The 21,669-nt window shown below is 46.3% G+C and overlaps 1 protein-coding gene across 1 annotated transcript in view; it reads left to right on the plus strand.

The window, feature by feature from the left end:
* Positions 1 to 21,669, plus strand: part of rab6ba (RAB6B, member RAS oncogene family a) — a 204,090-nt gene that overhangs the window by 138,779 nt on the left and 43,642 nt on the right. Inside the window, exon 7 of the mRNA XM_064933248.1 lies at positions 16,081 to 16,147. Coding sequence (XP_064789320.1) covers positions 16,081 to 16,147 — 67 coding nt within the window. The remainder of the gene's footprint in view (positions 1 to 16,080; positions 16,148 to 21,669) is intronic.

Here is a 21,669-nt window from a genome sequence, read left to right on the forward strand (position 1 = left end):
CTGAGCTCGAGCGGTTTTGAAAGGAGGAATGGGAAAAAATTTCAGTCTCTCGATGTGAAAAACTGATAGAGACATACCCCAAGCGACTTACAGCTGTAATCGCAGCAAAAGGTGGCGCTACAAAGTATTAACTTAAGGGGGCTGAATAATTTTGCACGGCCAATTTTTCAGTTTTTGATTTGTTAAAAAAGTTTGAAATATCCAATAAATGTCGTTCCACTTCATGATTGTGTCCCACTTGTTGTTGATTCTTCACAAAAAAATACAGTTTTATATCTTTATGTTTGAAGCCTGAAATGTGGCAAAAGGTCGCAAAGTTCAAGGGGGCCGAATACTTTCGCAAGGCACTGTATATATTTATTAGTAAGATTAATGTCAGAGTGGCATTGACTAGAATACAGTAGAATACAGTATATACATATGAGATGAGTAAAGCAACATTATTAGAGTGGCCAGTGTTCCATTATTAGAGTGGCCAGTGTTCCATTATTAGAGTGGCCAGTGTTCCATTATTAGAGTGGCCAGTGATTCCATTATTAGAGTGGCCAGTGTTCCATTATTAGAGTGGCCAGTGATTCCATTATTAGAGTGGCCAGTGTTCCATTATTAGAGTGACCAGTGTTTCATTATTAGAGTGGCAGTGATTCCATCATTAGAGTGACCAGTGTTCCATTATTAGAGTGGCCAGTGATTCCATTATTAGAGTGGCAGTGATTCCATTATTAGAGTGGCCAGTGTTCCATTATTAGAGTGGCAGTGTTCCATTATTAGAGTGGCCAGTGATTCCATTATTGGAGTGGCCAGTGTTCCATTATTCGAGTGGCCAGTTTTCCATTATTAGAGTGGCCAGTGTTCCATTATTAGAGTGGCCAGTGTTCCATTATTAGAGTGACCAGTGTTTATGTATATAGGGCAGCAGCCTCTAAGGTGCAGGGTTCAGTAACCGGGTGGTAGCCGGCTACTGATGGCTATTTAACAGTCTGATGGCCTTGAGATAGAAGCTGTTTTTCAGTCTCTCGGTCCCAGCTTTGATGCACCTGTACAGACCTCGCCTTCTGGATGATAGCGGGGTGAACAGGCAGTGGCTCGGGTGGTTGATGTCCTTGATGGTCCTTTTGGCCTTCCTATGACATCGGGTGCTGTTGGTGTCCTGGAGGGCAGGCAGTACATTGTGACATCAGCGGATGTAAGAAGGGCTTTATAAATACAATTGATTGATTGATTGAGTTGGAGGCTTGTGTGGCCACGCAGTCATGGGTGAACAGGGAGTACAGGAGGTGGCTGAGCACGCACCCTTGTGTGGCCCCTGTATTGAGGATCAGCGAAGTGGAGGTGTTGTTTCCTACCTTCACCACCTGGGGGCGGCCTGTCAGGAAGTCCAGGACCCAGTTGCACAGGGCGGGGTTCAGACCCAGGGCCCCGAGCTTAATGATGAGCTTGGAGGGTACTATGGTGTTGAAGGCTGAGCTATAGTCAATGAACAGCATTCTGATGTAGGTATTCCTCTTGTCCAGATGGGTTAGGGCAGTGTGCAGTGTGATGGCAATTGAATCATATGTGGATCTATTGGGGCGGTAAGCAAATTGAAGTGGGTCTAGGGTGGCAGGTAAGGTAGAGGTGATATGGTCCTTGACTCGTCTCTCAAAGCACTTCATGATGACAGAAGTGAGTGCTACAGGGCGATAGTCATTTAGTTCAATTGCTTTCTTGGGTACAGGAACAATGGTGGACATCTTGAAGCATGTGGGGAAAGCAGACTGGGATAGGGATCGATTGAATCTGTCCATAAACACTCCAGCCAGCTGGTCTGCGCATGTTCTGAGGATGAGGCTAGGGATGCCGACTGGGCCGGCAGTCTTGCTTGGGTTAACACATTTAAATGTCTTACTCACGTCTGTCACGGAGAACGATAGCCCACATTTCTTGGTAGCGGGCCGCGTCGGTGGTACTGTGTTATCCTCAAAGCGGGCGATGAAGGTGTTTAGCTTGTCTGGGAGCAAGACGTCGGTGTCCGTGACGTGGCTGGTTTTCCCTTTGTAATCAGTGATTGTCTGTAGACCCTGCCACATACGTCTCATGGTGCCGTTGAACTGCGACTCGACTTTGTCTCCATACTGACGTTTTGCCTGTTTGATTGCCTTACGGAGGGAATAACTACACTGTTTGTATTCAACCACATTCCCAGTCACCTTGCCGTGGTTAAATTCGGTGGTTTGCACTTTTAGTTTTGCTTGAATGCTGCCAGACATCCACTGTTTCTCGTCTCGGTAAGTTTTCATCGTCAGTGGAAACAACATCCCCTATACACTTCCTGTTGAACTCAGTCACCGTGTCAGCATATATGTCAATGTTATTCTCAGAGGCAACCGGGAACATATCCCTGTCCGCGTGATCAAAACATTCTTGAAGCATGGATTGTGATTGGTCAGACCAGCGTTGAATAGACCTTAGCACGGGTACTTCCTGTTTGAGTTTCTACCTATAGGAAAAGACGAGCAAAAATGGAGTATTGACCTGATTTGCCGAAGGGAGGGCAGGGGAGGGCCTTGTTGGCATCCTGGAACGGGGAGTAACTGTGGTCAAGCGTTTTAGCAGCACGAATACAACAGTCAATGTGTTGATAGAACTTCGGTAGCATTTTCCTCAAATTTTCTTTGTTGAAATCCCCAACTACAATAAATGCGGCCTCAGGATTTGTGGTTTCCAGTTTGCACAAAGTTCAGTGTAGTTCCTTGAGGGTCGTCGTGATAACGCCTTGAGGGGGAATATACATATATATATGGATGGGGACAGTATATCCGGAAAGAGCCATGATTCCATGAAACAGAGTATTTTATAGTCCCTGATGTCTCTCTGGAAGGAGATCCTCGCCCTGAGCTCGTCTACTTTATTGTCCAGAGACTGAGCAGTAGCTAGTAATATTCTCGGAAGCGGTGGACGGTGTGCACGCCTCCTGAGTCGGACTAGAATTCCACTCTGAATACCTCTTCTCCGCCGGTGGCGTCTTGGAGCAGCCTCTGGGATAAGTTCAATTGCCCCTGGGGGTACGAACTAAGGACACAATTCAGGAAAGTTGTATTCCTGGTCTTAATGCGTCGCTCTGATATCCAAAAGTTATTTCCGTTTGTATGTAATAACGCAAAACATTTCTGGGCTAATAATGTAAGAAATAACACACACAAAAACGAAATACTGCAAAGTTGCTTAGGAGCTAAAAGCAGAGCTACCATGTCTGTCGGCACCATCTTGCCAGGGGACCCCATTGAGACCAGGGTCTCATTTTCAATGGTGCCCTGAGGTTAACAAGTTAAACAAATTCAACGTTGGACAGGAAATAGCACAAGTTTAAAAGAAAAAATTCTAATAATACAGATTACAATTTATTTTTAAACGACCATTTCAACACTACAATACATGTTTATGTTTAATCAAAACAGATGTAATTCTCATTTAACAAATTCAACATTAGACTCCTAAACGGCACCAGGGAATGAAGATGCAGCGAGTTCTGCAAGTTATTCAAAAAAGGGGGGGGGGGTAAACCTAATTTGGTGGAGACCCGAGGAGTGAACAGGTTTCGGAAACTCATGTTTTCATGCTTTAACACTGAAGTTAGGTAAGTCGGTATGTCGGGAAGTCGGTAAGTCGGGAAGTAGGGAAGTCAGGATGTAGGGAAGCTTGTGTAGTAGGGCGTTGAAAACAAAAAGGGAATAGTGAAGTGATCTACAGGACTTTAATGAGGATCAGCCAAACTGTTGATACAGGAATCAGTGAGGAGTATTGAAACTGTCACATGTGATAAAGCGCAGGGTGCTATGGTAGACGGCGTTAAAAAGTTTAAGAGTAGTGGCTGCTGCATTCTGGGAAATAGTATCACCGTTGTCAAGAACTGTCAGGAAAAGTTGACTGTACAATCGCCTTCTTGCTTTTTAGGGAGAGCCTAGATTTATTTAAAAAATAATGGGACCCACTTTAAATCTGAGCATCAGTATATTTTTATATTCTTGTCAATCCAAATGCCCAGATATGTATAGACGGAAACCCAATCGATGGGAGAACCATTCAATGACTAAATATGTAGTCCATCTGAAAATGTTTGTTTTTTTGCGAGAATTAGAGAACAACATACATTTAATTAAGTTTCAGAAGCCTTATGCTTTAAAAATGGCATAAATAAATAATATCTTCATCCAGACTAAGTGGATTTGTAACTGCTTTTATGCTTTTAAAATGACTGACCAAACAAATGATGATGAATAGAGATGTATGCCTTCTTGTGTCATGCTTTTATCTAATATTTCATGTCCAGGTCCATGAAGGTCAAATGAGGATATGTTTTGATAGATTGCTTATAGGAACAATAGCTAAAATCCTTTCAAACCAAAAAAACACATTAAGTGACCACCCTGACATTTGTTTCGGTGACACTCCTTCAGATGCATCCGAAATGGCTTTTTTGGGCCCTGGTCAAAAGTAGTGCACTACTACCCTATAGGGCCTGGTCTAAAGTAGTGCACTACTACCCTATAGGGCCTGGTCTAAAGTAGTGCACTACTACCCTATAGGGCCTGGTCTAAAGTAGTGCACTACTACCCTATAGGGCCAGGTCTAAAGTAGTGCACTACTACTGTTATGTACTTGAGTGAAGACCCAAAAGCGGTTTTAACAGAAAACAGAGTTCTTTAATGAAAAACAGGAATGGCATAAATCCTCTTCCAACGTAGTCAATGGAACAAAAAGAACGTTAGTATAATGCAGGATGCACCTGCCAGGCAGACTCCGACAGGATAGGACAAGGTGGAAGCAAACGGGACGACAGCTTGCTTCTGGCATCAAAAACACAAACAAGAATCAGACACTGAAAGTAGCAGGAACAGAGAGAGAAATAGAGACCTAATCAGAGGGGGAAGAGAGAACAGGTGGGAAGGAGTGAATGAGCTAGTTAGGGGAGATGTAGAACAGCTGAAGAATGAGAGACAGAGAAGGTAACCTAAAAAGACCAGCAGAGAGAGACAGAGTGAAGAGAAAGGACAGGAACAGACATAACAAGACATGACAGTACCCCCCCACTCACCGAGCGCCTCCTGGCGCACTCGAGGAGGAAACCTGGCGGCAACGGAGGAAATCATCGATCAGCGAACGGTCCAGCACGTCCCGAGAGGGAACCCAACTCCTCTCCTCAGGACCGTACCCCTCCCAATCCACTAGGTACTGATGACCACGGCCCCGAGGGCGCATGTCCAAAATCTTACGAACCCTGTAGATGGGTGCGCCCTCGACAAGGATGGGGGGGGGGGACGAGCGGGGGCGCGAAGAACGGGCTTAACACAGGAGACATGGAAGACCGGGTGAACGCGACGAAGATAGCGCGGGAGAAGAAGTCGCACTGCGACAGGATTAATGACCTGAGAAATACGGAACGGACCAATGAACCGCGGGGCCAACTTGCGAGAAGCTGTCTTAAGGGGAAGGTTCTGAGTGGAGAGCCATACTCTCTGACCGCAACAATATCTAGGACTCTTGGTCCTACGCTTATTAGCGGCCCTCACAGTCTGCGCCCTATTACGGCAAAGTGCCGACCTGACCCCCTTCCAGGTGCGCCGCAACGCTGGACAAAAGCCTGAGCGGAGGGGACGCAGGACTCGGCGAGCTGAGATGAGAACAGCGGAGGCTGGTACCCGAGGCTACTCTGAAAAGGAGATAGACCGGTAGCAGACGAGGGAAGCGAGTTGTGGGCGTACTCTGCCCAGGGGAGCTGTTCTGACCAAGACGCAGGGTTACGAAAAGAAAGACTGCGTAAAATGCGACCAACAGTCTGATTGGCCCGTTCGGCTTGACCGTTAGACTGGGGATGAAAGCCGGACGAGAGACTGACGGAAGCCCCAATCAAACGGCAAAACTCCCTCCAAAATTGAGACGTGAACTGCGGGCCTCTGTCGGAAACGACGTCAGACGGAAGGCCATGAATTCGGAAAACATTCTCGATAATGATCTGAGCCGTCTCCTTAGCAGAAGGGAGCTTAGCGAGAGGAATGAAATGAGCCGCCTTAGAGAATCTATCGACAACCGTAAGAATAACTGTCTTCCCCGCTGATGAAGGCAGTCCGGTGATAAAATCTAAAGCGATGTGAGACCACGGTCGAGAGGGAATGGGAAGCGGTCTGAGACGGCCGGCAGGAGGAGAGTTCCCAGATTTAGTCTGCGCGCAGACCGAACAAGCGGCGACAAATCGACGCGCGTCACGTTCCCGAGTGGGCCACCAGAAACGCTGGCGAATGGAAGCGAGCGTACCCCGAACGCCGGGGTGGCCGGCTAACTTGGCAGAGTGGGCCCACTGAAGAACGGCCGGACGAGTAGGAACGGGAACGAACAGAAGGTTCCTAGGACAAGCTCGCGGCGACGGAGTGTGAGCGAGTGCTTGCTTTACCTGCCTCTCAATTCCCCAGACAGTCAACCCGACAACACGCCCGTCAGGGAGAATCCCCTCGGGGTCGGTGGAGACCTCAGAAGAACTGAAGAGACGAGATAAAGCATCAGGCTTGGTGTTTTTTGAGCCCGGACGATAAGAAATAACAAACTCGAAACGAGCGAAAAACAGAGCCCAACGAGCCTGACGCGCATTAAGTCGTTTGGCTGAACGGATGTACTCAAGGTTCCTATGGTCAGTCCAAACGACAAAAGGAACGGTCGCCCCCTCCAACCACTGTCGCCATTCGCCTAGGGCTAAGCGGATGGCGAGCAGTTCGCGATTACCAACATCATAGTTACGTTCTGACGGCGATAAGCGATGAGAGAAAAACGCGCAAGGATGGACCTTGCCGTCAGAGAGAGAGCGCTGAGAAAGAATGGCTCCCACGCCCACCTCTGACGCGTCAACCTCAACAACAAACTGACTAGAGATGTCAGGTGTAACAAGAATAGGTGCGGATGTAAAACGATTCTTAAGAAGATCAAAAGCTCCCTGGGCGGAAACGGACCACTTAAAGCACGTCTTAACAGAAATAAGGGCTGTGAGGGGAGCTGCCACCTGACCGAAATTACGGATGAAACGACGATAGAAATTAGCGAAGCCCAGAAAGCGCTGCAGCTCGACGCGTGACTTAGGAACGGGCCAATCAATGACAGCCTGGACCTTAGCGGGATCCATCTTAATGCCCTCAGCGGAAATAACGGAACCGAGAAAAGGGACAGAGGCGGCATGAAAAGTGCACTTCTCAGCCTTCACATAAAGACAGTTCTCCAAAAGGCGCTGGAGGACGCGTCGCACGTGCTGAACATGAATCGAGAGAGACGGTGAAAAAATCAGGATATCGTCCATGTAAACGAAAACAAAAATGTTCAGCATGTCTCTCAGGACGTCGTTAACTAGTGCCTGAAAGACAGCTGGAGCGTTAACGAGGCCGAAAGGAAGAACCCGGTATTCAAAGTGCCCTAACGGAGTGTTAAACGCCGTCTTACACTCGTCCCCCTCCCTGATGCGCACGAGATGGTAGGCGTTACGAAGGTCCAATTTGGTGAAAAACCTGGCTCCCTGCAGGATCTCGAAGGCTGAAGACATAAGAGGAAGCGGATAACGATTCTTAACTGTTATGTCATTCAGCCCTCGATAATCCACGCATGGGCGCAGGGACCCGTCCTTCTTCTGAACAAAAAAAAACCCCGCTCCGGCGGGAGAGGAGGAGGAGACTATGGTACCGGCGTCGAGCGAAACCGACAAATAATCCTCGAGAGCCTTACGTTCGGGAGCCGACAGAGAGTATAATCTACCCCGGGGGGAGTAGTTCCCGGAAGGAGATCAATACTACAGTCATACGACCGGTGTGGAGGGAGAGAAGTGGCCTTGGAACGACTGAACACCGTGCGCAGATCGTGATACTCCTCCGGCACCCCTGTCAAATCGCCAGGCTCCTCCTGTGAAGAAGAGACAGAGGAAACAGGAGGGATAGCAGACATTAAACAGGTCACATGACAAGAAACATTCCAGGATAGGATAGTATTACTAGACCAATTAATAGAAGGGTTATGGCGCACTAGCCAGGGATGACCCAAAACAACAGGTGTAAAAGGTGAACGAAAAATTAGAAAAGAAATGGTTTCGCTATGATTACCAGAGACAGTGAGGGTTAAAGGCAGCGTCTCACGCTGAATCTTGGGGAGAGAACTACCATCTAAAGCGAACAAGGCCGTGGGCTCCCCTAACTGTCTGAGAGGAATGTCATGTTCCCGAGCCCAGGTCTCGTCCATAAAACAGCCCTCCGCCCCAGAGTCTATCAAGGCACTACAGGAAGCAGATGAACCGGGCCAGCGGAGATGGACCGGAAAGGTAGTGCGTGATCCAGAAGGAGAGGCCTGAGTAGTTGCGCTCACCAGTAGCCCTCCTCTTACTGATGAGCTCTGGCTTTTACTGGACATGAGGTGACAAAATGACCAGCGGAGCCGCAGTAGAGACAGAGGCGATTGGTGATTCTCCGTTCCTTCTCCTTGGCCGAGATGCGGATACCCCCCAGCTGCATAGGCTCAGCATCCGAGCCGGCGGAGGAGGGTGGCAGTGATGCGGCAGGTGGCAGTGATGTGGAGAGGGGAGCAACGGAGAACGCGAGCTCCTTTCCACGAGCTCGGCGACGAAGATCAAACCGTCGCTCTATGCGAATAGCGAGAGCTATTAAGGAGTCCAGACTGGAAGGAACCTCCCGGGAGAGGATCTCATCCTTAACCTCGACGAGGAGACCCTCCAGAAAACGAGCGAGCAAAGCCGGCTCGTTCCAGTCACTAGAGGCAGCGAGAGTGCGAAACTCAATAGAATAATCCGTTATGGATCGATTCCCCTGACATAGGGAAGACAGGGCCCTGGAAGCCTCCTCCCCAAAAACAGAACGGTCAAAAACCCGTATCATCTCCTCCTTAAAGTCCTGATACTGGTTAATACACTCAGCCCTCGCCTCCCAGATTGCCGTGCCCCACTCACGCGCCCGTCCGGTAAGGAGAGAAATGACGTAGGCGATGCGGGCTGCGCTCCTGGAGTAAGTGTTGGGCTGGAGAGAGAACACCACATCACACTGAGTGAGGAATGAGCGGCACTCAGTGGGCTCCCCAGAGTAACACGGCGGGTTGTTGATCCTGGGCTCCGGAGACTCGGAAACCCTGGAAGTGGGCGGTGGATCGAGGTGGAGTTGGTGAACCTGTCTTGTGAGGTCGGAGACTTGGACGGCCAGGGTCTCAACGGCATGTCGAGCAGCAGACAATTCCTCCTCGTGTCTGCCTAGCATCGCTCCCTGGATCTCGACGGCGGAGTGAAAAGGGTCCGGAGCCGCTGGGTCCATTCTTGGTCTGATTCTTCTGTTATGTACTTGAGTGAAGACCCAAAAGCGGTTTTAACAGAAAACAGAGTTCTTTAATGAAAAACAGGAATGGCATAAATCCTCTTCCAACGTAGTCAATGGAACAAAAAGAACGTTAGTATAATGCAGGATGCACCTGCCAGGCAGACTCCGACAGGATAGGACAAGGTGGAAGCAAACGGGACGACAGCTTGCTTCTGGCATCAAAAACACAAACAAGAATCAGACACTGAAAGTAGCAGGAACAGAGAGAGAAATAGAGACCTAATCAGAGGGGGAAGAGAGAACAGGTGGGAAGGAGTGAATGAGCTAGTTAGGGGAGATGTAGAACAGCTGAAGAACGAGAGACAGAGAAGGTAACCTAAAAAGACCAGCAGAGAGAGACAGAGTGAAGAGAAAGGACAGGAACAGACATAACAAGACATGACAACTACCCTATAGGGCCTGGTCTAAAGTAGTGCACTACTACCCTATATGGCCTGGTCAAAAGTAGTGCACTACTACCCTATAGGGCCTGGTCTAAAGTAGTGCACTACTACCCTATAGGGCCTGGTCTAAAGTTGTGCACTACTACTCTATAGGGCCTGGTCTAAAGTAGTGCACTACTACCCTATAGGGCCTGGTCAAAAGTAGTGCACTATTCCCCTATAGGGCCTGGTCAAAAGTAGTGCAATATTCCCCTATATGGCCTGGTCTAAAGTAGTGCACTATTCCCCTATATGGCCTGGTCTAAAGTAGTGCACTATTCCCCTATATGGCCTGGTCTAAAGTAGTGCACTATTCCCCTATATGCCCTGGTCAAAAGTAGTGCACTACTACCCTATAGGGCCTGGTCTAAAGTAGTGCACTACTACCCTATAGGGCCTGGTCTAAAGTAGTGCACTACTACCCTATAGGGCCTGGTCTAAAGTAGTGCACTACTACTCTATATGGCCTGGTCTAAACTAGTGCACTACTACCCTATAGGGCCTGGTCAAAAGTAGTGCACTATTCCCTTATAGGGCCTGGTCAAAACTATTGCACTATTCCCCTATATGGCCTGGTCTAAAATGGTGCACTATTCCCCTATATGGCCTGGTCTAAAGTAGTGCACTATTCCCCTATATGGCCTGGTCTAATGTAGTGCACTATTCCCCTATATGGTCTGGTCTAAAGTAGTGCACTATTCCCCTATATGTCCTGGTCTAAAGTAGTGCACTATCTTCCTATATGGCCTGGTCTAAAGTAGTGCACTATTCCCCTATATGGCCTGGTCTAAAGTAGTACATTACTCCCTATAGGGCCTGGTCTAAAGTAGTGCACTACTCCCCTATATGGCCTGGTCTAAAGTAGTGCACTACTACCCTATATGGCCTGGTCTAAAGTAGTACATTACTCCCTATAGGGCCTGGTCTAAAGTAGTGCACTACTACCCTATAGGGACTGGTCTAAAGTAGTGCACTACTACCCTATAGGGAGTGGTCTAAAGTAGTGCACTATTCCCCTATATGGCCTGGTCTAAAGTAGTGCACTATTCCCCTATATGGCCTGGTCTAAAGTTGTGCACTATTCCCCTATATGGCCTGGTCTAAAGTAGTGCACTATTCCCCTATAGGGCCTGGTCTAAAGTAGTGCACTGCTCCCCTATAGGGACTGGTCTAAAGTAGTGCACTATTCCCCTATATGGCCTGGTCTAAAGTAGTGCACTATTCCCCTATATGGCCTGGTCTAAAGTAGTGCACTATTCCCCTATATGGCCTGTTCTAAAGTAGTGCACTATTCCCCTATATGGCCTGGTCTAAAGTAGTGCACTACTCCCCTATAGGGACTGGTCTAAAGTAGTGCACTATTCCCCTATATGGCCTGGTCTAAAGTAGTGCACTATTCCCCTATATGGCCTGGTCTAAAGTAGTGCACTATTCCCCTATATGGCCTGGTCTAAAGTAGTGCACTATTCCCCTATAGGCCTGGTCTAAAGTAGTGCACTATTCCCCTATTTGGCCTGGTCTAAAGTAGTGCACTATTCCCCTATGGGGACTGGTCTAAAGTAGTGCACTATTCCCCTATGGGGACTGGTCTAAAGTATTGTACTACTACCCTATAGGGCCTGGTCTAAAGTAGTGCACTATTCCCCTATATGGCCTGGTCTAAAGTAGTGCACTATTCCCCTATAGGGCCTGGTCTAAAGTAGTGCACTATTCCCCTATATGGCCTGGTCTAAAGTAGTGCACTATTCGCCTATATGGCCTGGTCTAAAGTAGTGCACTATTCCCCTATTGGACCTGGTCTAAAGTATTGTACTACTACCCTATAGGGCCTGGTCTAAAGTAGTGCACTACTCCCCTATGGGGACTGGTCTGAAGTAGTGCACTATTCCCCTATATGGCCTGGTCTAAAGTAGTGCACTATTCCCCTATATGGCCTGGTCTAAAGTAGTGCACTATTCCCCTATAGGGCCTGGTCTATAGTAGTGCACTATTCCCCTATATGGCCTGGTCTAAAGTAGTGCACTATTCCCCTATATGGCCTCGTCTAAAGTAGTGCACTACTACCCTATAGGGCCTGGTCTAAAGTAGTGCACTACTACCCCATAGGGCCTGGTCTAAAGTAGTGCACTATTCCCCTATATGCCCTGGTCTAAAGTAGTGCACTATTCCCCTATATGGCCTGGTCTAAAGTAGTTCACTATTCCCCTATATGGCCTGGTCTAAAGTAGTGCACTACTCCCTATAGGGTCTGGTCTAAAGTAGTGCACTATTCCCCTATATGGCCTGGTCTAAAGTAGTGCACTATTCCCCTATATGGCCTAGTCTAAAGTAGTGCACTATTCCCCTATATGGCCTGGTCTAAGGTAGTGCACTATTCCCCTATATGGCCTGGTCTAAAGTAGTGCACTATTCCCCTATATGGCCTGGTCTAAAGTAGTGCACTATTCCCCTATAGGGCCTGGTCTAAAGTAGTGCACTACTCCCCTATAGGGACTGGTCTAAAGTAGTGCACTATTCCCCTATATGGCCTGGTCTAAAGTAGTGCACTATTCCCCTATATGGCCTGGTCTAAAGTAGTGCACTATTCCCCTATATGGCCTGTTAGAAAGTAGTGCACTATTCCCCTATAGGGCCTGGTCTAAAGTAGTGCACTACTCCCCTATAGGGACTGGTCTAAAGTAGTGCACTATTCCCCTATATGGCCTGGTCTAAAGTAGTGCACTATTCCCCTATATGGCCTGGTCTAAAGTAGTGCACTATTCCCCTATATGGCCTGGTCTAAAGTAGTGCACTATTCCCCTATATGGCCTGGTCTAAAGTAGTGCACTATTCCCCTATATGGCCTGATCTAAAGTAGTGCACTATTCCCCTATAGGGCCTGGTCTAAAGTAGTGCACTATTCCCCTATATGGCCTGGTCTAAAGTAGTGCACTATTCGCCTATATGGCCTGGTCTAAAGTTGTGCACTATTCCCCTATTGGACCTGGTCTAAAGTATTGCACCACTACCCTATAGGGCCTGGTCTAAAGTAGTGCACTACTCCCCTATAGGGACTGGTCTGAAGTAGTGCACTATTCCCCTATATGGCCTGGTCTAAAGTAGTGCACTATTCCCCTATATGGCCTGGTCTAAAGTAGTGCACTATTCCCCTATAGGGCCTGGTCTAAAGTAGTGCACTATTCCCCTATATGGCCTGGTCTAAAGTAGTGCACTACTACCCTATAGGGCCTGGTCTAAAGTAGTGCACTACTCCCCTATTTGGCCTGGTCTAAAGTAGTGCACTACTACCCTATAGGGCCTGGTCTAAAGTAGTGCACTATTCCTCTATATGGCCTGGTCTAAAGTAGTGCACTATTCCCCTATATGGCCTGGTCTAAAGTAGTGCACTATTCCCCTATTGGGCCTGATCTAAAGTAGTGCACTACTACCCTATAGGGCCTGGTCTAAAGTAGTGCACTACTACCCCATAGGGCCTGGTCTAAAGTAGTGCACTATTCCCCTATATGGCCTGGTCTAAAGTAGTGCACTATTCCCCTATAGGGCCTGGTCTAAAGTAGTGCACTATTCCCCTATATGGCCTGGTCTAAAGTAGTGCACTACTACCCTATATGTTCTGGTCTAAAGTAGTGCACTACTACCCTATATGGCCTGGTCTAAAGTAGTGCACTTTTCCCCTATATGGCCTGGTCTAATGTAGTGCACTACTCCCCTATATGGCCTGGTCTAAAGTAGTGCACTATTCCCCTATATGGCCTGGTCTAAAGTAGTGCACTATTCCCCTATATGGCCTGGTCTAAAGTAGTGCACTATTCCCCTATAGGGCCTGGTCTAAAGTAGTGCACTATTCCCCTATATGGCCTGGTCTAAAGTAGTGCACTATTCCCCTATATGGCCTGGTCTAAATTAGTGCACTATTCCCTATAGGGCCTGGTCTAAAGTAGTGCACTACTACCCTATAGGCCCTGGTTTAACAGTTGTGCACTATTCCCCTATAGGGCCTGGTCTAAAGTAGTGCACTATTCCCCTATATGGCCTGGTCTAAAGTAGTGCACTCTTCCCCTATATGGCCTGGTCTAAATTAGTGCACTATTCCCTATAGGGCCTGGTCTAAAGTAGTGCACTACTACCCTATAGGCCCTGTTTTAACAGTTGTGCACTATAAAGGGAATTGCCATTTGGGACAGCAGGACTTGTTGTAACCTTTAGCAGCTCTGCAGGGACCCTGATCCTGTCTGGTGGTCTTCCCTAGTGGGGGACACTATAGTAACAAGCTGAGAGACCAGCCTCTGGTCTCCCACACTATAGTGACACGCTGAGAGACCAGCCTCTGGTCTCCCACACTATAGTAACACGCTGAGAGACCAGCCTCTGGTCTCCCACACTATAGTAACACGCTGAGAGACCAGCCTCTGATCTCCCACACTATAGTGACACGCTGAGAGACCAGCCTCTGGTCTCCCACACTATAGTAACACGCTGAGAGACCAGCCTCTGGTCTCCCACACTATAGTAACACGCTGAGAGACCAGCCTCTGGTCTCCCACACTATAGTAACACGCTGAGTGACCAGCCTCTGGTCTCCCACACTATAGTAACACGCTGAGAGACCAGCCTCTGGTCTCCCACACTATAGTAACACGCTGAGAGACCAGCCTCTGGTCTCCCACACTATAGTAACACGCTGAGTGACCAGCCTCTGGTCTCCCACACTATAGTAACAAGCTGAGAGACCAGCCTCTGGTCTCCCACACTATAGTAACCTGCTGAGAGACCAGCCTCTGGTCTCCCACACTATAGTAACATGCTGACAGACCAGCCTCTGGTCTCCCACACTATAGTAACACGCTGAGAGACCAGCCTCTGGTCTCCCACACTATAGTAACACGCTGAGAGACCAGCCTCTGGTCTCCCACACTATAGTAACACGCTGAGAGACCAGCCTCTGGTCTCCCACACTATAGTAACACGCTGAGAGACCAGCCTCTGGTCTCCCACACTATAGTAACACGCAGAGAACAGCCTCTGGGAAGTCATTGGGTAGCTCTAATGATCCATCCCTCTTCCTCCTGTACTATGAGAGATTACAGATGCACTATAATTGACTTGGAATGTTATGAGAGGGCAGTAGTCCCTAGAATGGCACCACAGATTAAGTAGTGTGACCGAGAGGGTATGTCAAGCTGGCTATCACCCAACTCATCCAGACCGAGAGGGTATGTCAAGCTGACTATCACCAGTGTGACTGACTGACTGTGTGACTGTGTTACTGACTGTGTGAGTGCTTTATAATGTGTGAGCTATATCCCTGGCTCAGTGCATGATGGAGCTTCCTTTCTCAGCGAGGTGATTGGGTCGTCCACAGGTGAGGGAGATGAATGGATGAGACATTCTCTCTGTCTGGTAGCAGACAGTCTCTCCCCGGTTATGGACATAGCATGAGTCACAGTGTACTAACTCTCTCTCCCCCGCTTTCTCTCTCTCCCCTCTCCCCTCTCTCTCTCTCTCTCTCCCCCTCTGTTTCTGTCTATCTATCTCCCTCCTCCTCTCTGTTTATTTCCTCTCTCTCTCTGTATCTCTCTCTCTCTCTCTCTCTCTCTCTGTATCTCTCTCTCTCTCTGTATCTCTCTTTCTCTCTCTCTCTCCCCCCTCTGTTTCTGTCTATCTATCTCCCTCCTCCTCTCTCTGTTTATTTCCTCTCTCTCTCGCTGTATCTCTCTCTCTCTCTCTCTCTCTCTCTGTATCTCTCTCTTTCTCTCTCTCTCTCCCCCCTCTGTTTCTGTCTATCTATCTCCCTCCTCCTCTCTCTGTTTATTTCCTCTCTCTCTCTGTATATCTCTCTCTCTCTCTCTCTCTCTCTCTCTCTGTATATCTCTCTCTCTTTCTCTCTCTCTCCCCCTCTGTTTCTGTCTATCTATCTCCCTCCTCCTCTCTCTGTTTATTTCCTCTCTCTCTCTGTATCTCTCTGTATCTCTCTCTCTCTCTCTCTCTCTCTCTCTCTCTCTCTCTCTCTCTCTCTCTCTCTGTATATCTCTCTCTCTTTCTCTCTCTCTCTCCCCCTCTGTTTCTGTCTATCTATCTCCCTCCTCCTCTCTCTGTTTATTTCCTCTCTCTCTCTGTATCTCTCTCTCTCTCTCTCTCTCTCTCTCTCTCTCTCTCTCTCTCTCTCTCTCTCTGTATATCTCTCTCTCTTTCTCTCTCTCTCCCCCCTCTGTTTCTGTCTATCTATCTCCCTCCTCCTCTCTCTGTTTATTTCCTCTCCCTCTGTCTCTCTCCAGCTGTTTCGACGTGTGGCAGCTGCCCTTCCTGGGATGGAGAGCATGCAGGAGACAAGCAAGGAGGGGAGTATCCTTTCACTGCACAGGCACTTAGCCTCAACTCAACTACAGGTAACATAAATGTAATGGTTGGTGGTTGTGAAAAGGACTCAACTCAAGTTACAGATACAGATACAGGTACAGGTAGAAGTACAGATACAAGTACAGATACAGGTACAAGTACAGGTACAAGTACAGATACAAGTACAGATACATATACAAGTACAAATACAAGTACAGATACAGGTACAGATACAGGTACAGATACAGGTATATGGATACAGGTACAGGTACAGATACAGGTACGGGTACAGATACAGATACAGGTACAAGTACAGATACAGGTACAGATACAAGTACAGATACAGGTACATGTACAGATACATGTACAGATACAGGTATATGGATACAGATACAGGTACAGGTATAGGTACAGATACAGGTACAGGTACAGGTACATGTACAGATACAGGTACAGGTATAGGTACAGATACAGATACAGGTACATGTACAGATACAGGTACAGGTACATGTACAGATACAGGTACAGGTATAGGTACAGATACAGGTACAGGTACAGATACAGGTACAGATACAGGTACAGATACAGGTACAGGTATAGGTACAGATACAGGTACAGGTACAGATACAAGTACAGATACAAGTACAGATACAGATACAGGTACAGATACAAGTACAGATACAGGTACATATACAAGTACAGTTACAGGTACAGATACAGGTACAGGTACCGATACAGGTACAGGTACAGATACAGATACAGGTACAAGTACAGATACAGGTACATGTACAGATACAGGTACATGTACAGATACAGGTACATGTACAGATACAGGTATATGGATACAGGTACAGATACAGGTACAGATACAGGTACAGCTACAGATACAGGTACAGGTACAGGTACAGATACAGGTACATGTACAGATACAGGTACAGGTATAGGTACAGATACAGGTACATGTACAGATACAGGTACAGGTATAGGTACAGATACAGGTACAGATACAGGTACAGATACAGGTATATGGATACAGATACAGGTACAGATACAGGTACAGGTATAGGTACAGATACAGGTACAGGTACAGATACAAGTACAGATACAAGTACAGATACAGGTACAGATACAGGTACAGATACAGGTACAGGTACAGATACAAGTACAGATACAGGTACATATACAAGTACAGATACAGATACAAGTACAGATACAGGTACAGATACAGGTACGGGTACAGATACAGGTACAGATACAGATACAAGTACAGATACAGGTACAGGTACGGGTATGGATACAGGTATGGGTACAGATACAGGTACAGATACAGATACAGGTACAAGTACAGATACAGGTACAGATACAGGTACAAGTACAGATACAGGTATATGGATACAGGTACAGGTATAGGTACAGATACAGGTACAGATACAGGTACATGTACAGATACAGGTACAGGTATAGGTACAGATACAGGTACATGTACAGATACAGGTACATGTACAGATACAGGTACAGATACAGGTATATGGATACAGGTACAGATACAGGTACAGGTATAGGTGTAGGTACAGGTACAGGTACATGTACAGATACAGGTACATGTACAGATACAGATACAGGTACAGGTACAGATACAGGTACAGATACAGGTACAGGTACAGATACAGGTACAGGTATAGGTACAGATACAGGTACAGGTACAGATACGAGTACAGATACAGGTACAGATACAGGTACAGATACAGGTACAGATACAGGTACAGGTACAGATACAAGTACAGATACAGGTACATATACAAGTACAGATACAGATACAAGTACAGATACAGGTACAGATACAGGTACAGGTACCGATACAGGTACAGATACAGGTACAGATACAGGTACAGATACAGGTACAAGTACAGATACAGGTACATGTACAGATACAGGTACATGTACAGATACAGGTATATGGATACAAGTACAGGTACAGATACAGGTATAGGTACAGATACAGGTACAGATACAGGTACATGTACAGATACAGGTACAGGTATAGGTACTGATACAGGTAGATGTACAGATACAGGTACATGTACAGATACAGGTACAGGAATAGGTACAGATTCAGATACAGGTATATGGATACAGATACAGGTACAGATACAGGTACAGGTATAGGTTACAGATACAGGTACAGATACAAGTACAGATACAGGTACAGATACAGGTACAGATACAGGTACAGATACAGATACAGGTACAGATACAAGTACAGATACAGGTACATATACAAGTACAGATACAGATACAAGTACAGATACAGGTACAGATACAGGTACAGGTACCGATACAGGTACAGATACAGGTACAGATACAGATACAAGTACAGATACAGATACAAGTACAGATACAGATACAAGTACAGATACAGATACGGGTATAGATACAGTTACATATACAGATACAGGTACAGGTACAGATACAGGTACAGGTACAGATACAGGTACAGGTACGGGTACAGATACAGGTACATGTATAGGTACAGGTACAGATACAGATACAGGTACAAGTACAGATACAGGTACATGTACAGATACAGGTACATGTACAGATACAGGTACATGTACAGATACAGGTATATGGATACAGGTACAGATACAGGTACAGGTACAGATACAGGTACAGGTACAGATACAGGTACATGTACAGATACAGGTACAGGTATAGGTACAGATACAGGTACATGTACAGATACAGGTACATGTACAGATACAGGTACAGGTATAGGTACAGATACAGGTACAGATACAGGTACAGATACAGGTACAGATACAGGTACAGGTACAGATACAAGTACAGATACAGGTACATATACAAGTACAGATACAGATACAAGTACAGATACAGGTACAGATACAGGTACCGATACAGGTACAGGTACAGATACAGGTACGGGTACAGATACAGATACAGATACAGATACAAGTACAGATACAGGTACAGGTACGGGTATGGATACAGGTATGGGTACAGATACAGGTACAGATACAGATACAGGTACAGGTACGGGTACAGGTACAGGTACAGATACAGGTACAGATACAGGTACAAGTACAGATACAGATACAGGTACAAGTACAGATACAGGTACAGATACAGGTACAAGTACAGATACAGGTATATGGATACAGGTACAGATACAGGTACAGATACAGGTACATGTACAGATACAGGTACAGGTATAGGTACAGATACAGGTACATGTACAGATACAGGTACATGTACAGATACAGGTACAGGTATAGGTACAGATACAGGTACAGATACAGGTACAGATACAGGTATATGGATACAGGTACAGATACAGGTACAGGTATAGGTACAGGTACAGGTACATGTACAGATACAGGTACATGTACAGATACAGATACAGGTACAGATACAGGTACAGATACAGGTATATGGATACAGGTACAGATACAGGTACAGGTATAGGTACAGATACAGGTACAGGTATAGGTACAGATACAGGTACATGTACAGATACAAGTACAGATACAAGTACAGATACAGGTACAGATACAGGTACAGATACAGGTACAGATACAGGTACAGGTACAGGTACAGATACAAGTACAGATACAGGTACATATACAAGTACAGATACAGATACAAGTACAGATACAGGTACAGATACAGGTACAGGTACCGATACAGGTACAGATACAGGTACAGATACAGGTACAGATACAGATACAGGTACAAGTACAGATACAGGTACATGTACAGATACAGGTACATGTACAGATACAGGTATATGGATACAAGTACAGGTACAGATACAGGTACAGGTATAGGTACAGATACAGGTACAGATACAGGTACATGTACAGATACAGGTACAGGTATAGGTACTGATACAGGTAGATGTACAGATACAGGTACAGGTACAGATTCAGATACAGGTATATGGATACAGGTACAGGTACAGATACAGGTACAGGTATAGGTTACAGATACAGGTACAGATACAAGTACAGATACAGGTACAGATACAGGTACAGATACAGATACAGGTACAGATACAAGTACAGATACAGGTACATATACAAGTACAGATACAGATACAAGTACAGATACAGGTACAGATACAGGTACAGGTACCGATACAGGTACAGATACAGGTACGGGTACAGGTACAGATACAGATACAAGTACAGATACAGGTACAGATACAAGTACAGTCACAGATACGGGTATAGATACAGTTACATATACAAGTACAGATACAGGTACAGGTACAGATACAGGTACAGATACAGGTACAGATACAGGTACAGGTACAGGTACGGGTACGGGTACAGATACAGGTACATGTATAGATACAGGTACAGGTATAGATACAGGTACCGGTACAGATACTGGTACAGATACAGGTACAGATACAGGTACGGGTACAGATACAGGTACAGATACAGGTACAGGTACAGATACAAGTACAGATACCGGTACAAGTACAGCTACAAGTACAGATACAAGTACAGATACAAGTACAGATACATATACAAGTACAGATACAAGTACAGATACAGATACAGGTACAGATACAGGTACAGATACAGATACAAGTACAGATACAGGTACCGATACAGGTATACGGATACAGGTACAGGTACAGATACAGGTACAGGTACAGGTACATGTACAGGTACAGGTACAGGTACAGATACAGGTACAGGTACATGTACAGGTACAGGTACAGATACAGGTACAGGTAAAGATACAGGTACAGGTACGGGTACAGATACAGGTACAGGTACAGGTACAGGTACAGGTATAGATACAGGTACCGGTACAGATACAGGTACAGATACTGATACAGGTACAGATACAGGTACAGATACAGGTACGGGTACAGATACAGGTACAGGTACAGATACAGGTACAGGTACCGGTACAAGTACAGATACAACTACAGATACAAGTACAGATACATATACAAGTACAGATACAAGTACAGATACAGGTACAGATTCAGGTACATATACAAGTACAGATACAGGTACAGGTACCGATACAGGTATACGGATACAGGTACAGATACAGGTACAGGTACAGATACAGGTACATGTACAGGTACAGGTACAGGTACAGATACAGGTACAGGTACAGATACAGGTACGGGTACAGGTACAGATACAGGTACAGGTAAAGATACAGGTACAGGTACGGGTACAGATACAGGTACAGGTACAGATACAGGTACAGGTACAGGTATAGATACAGGTACCGGTACAGATACAGGTACAGATACTGATACAGGTACAGATACAGGTACAGGTACATATACAGGTACGGGTACAGATACAGGTACAGGTACAGATACAGGTACAGGTACCGGTACAAGTACAGATACAAGTACAGATACAAGTACAGATACATATACAAGTACAGATACAAGTACAGATACAGATACAGGTACAGATTCAGGTACATATACAAGTACAGATACAGGTACAGGTACCGATACAGGTATACGG

Source organism: Oncorhynchus masou, chromosome 24 (genome assembly GCF_036934945.1).
Source record: "Oncorhynchus masou masou isolate Uvic2021 chromosome 24, UVic_Omas_1.1, whole genome shotgun sequence".
NCBI classification, from domain to species: domain Eukaryota; kingdom Metazoa; phylum Chordata; class Actinopteri; order Salmoniformes; family Salmonidae; genus Oncorhynchus; species Oncorhynchus masou.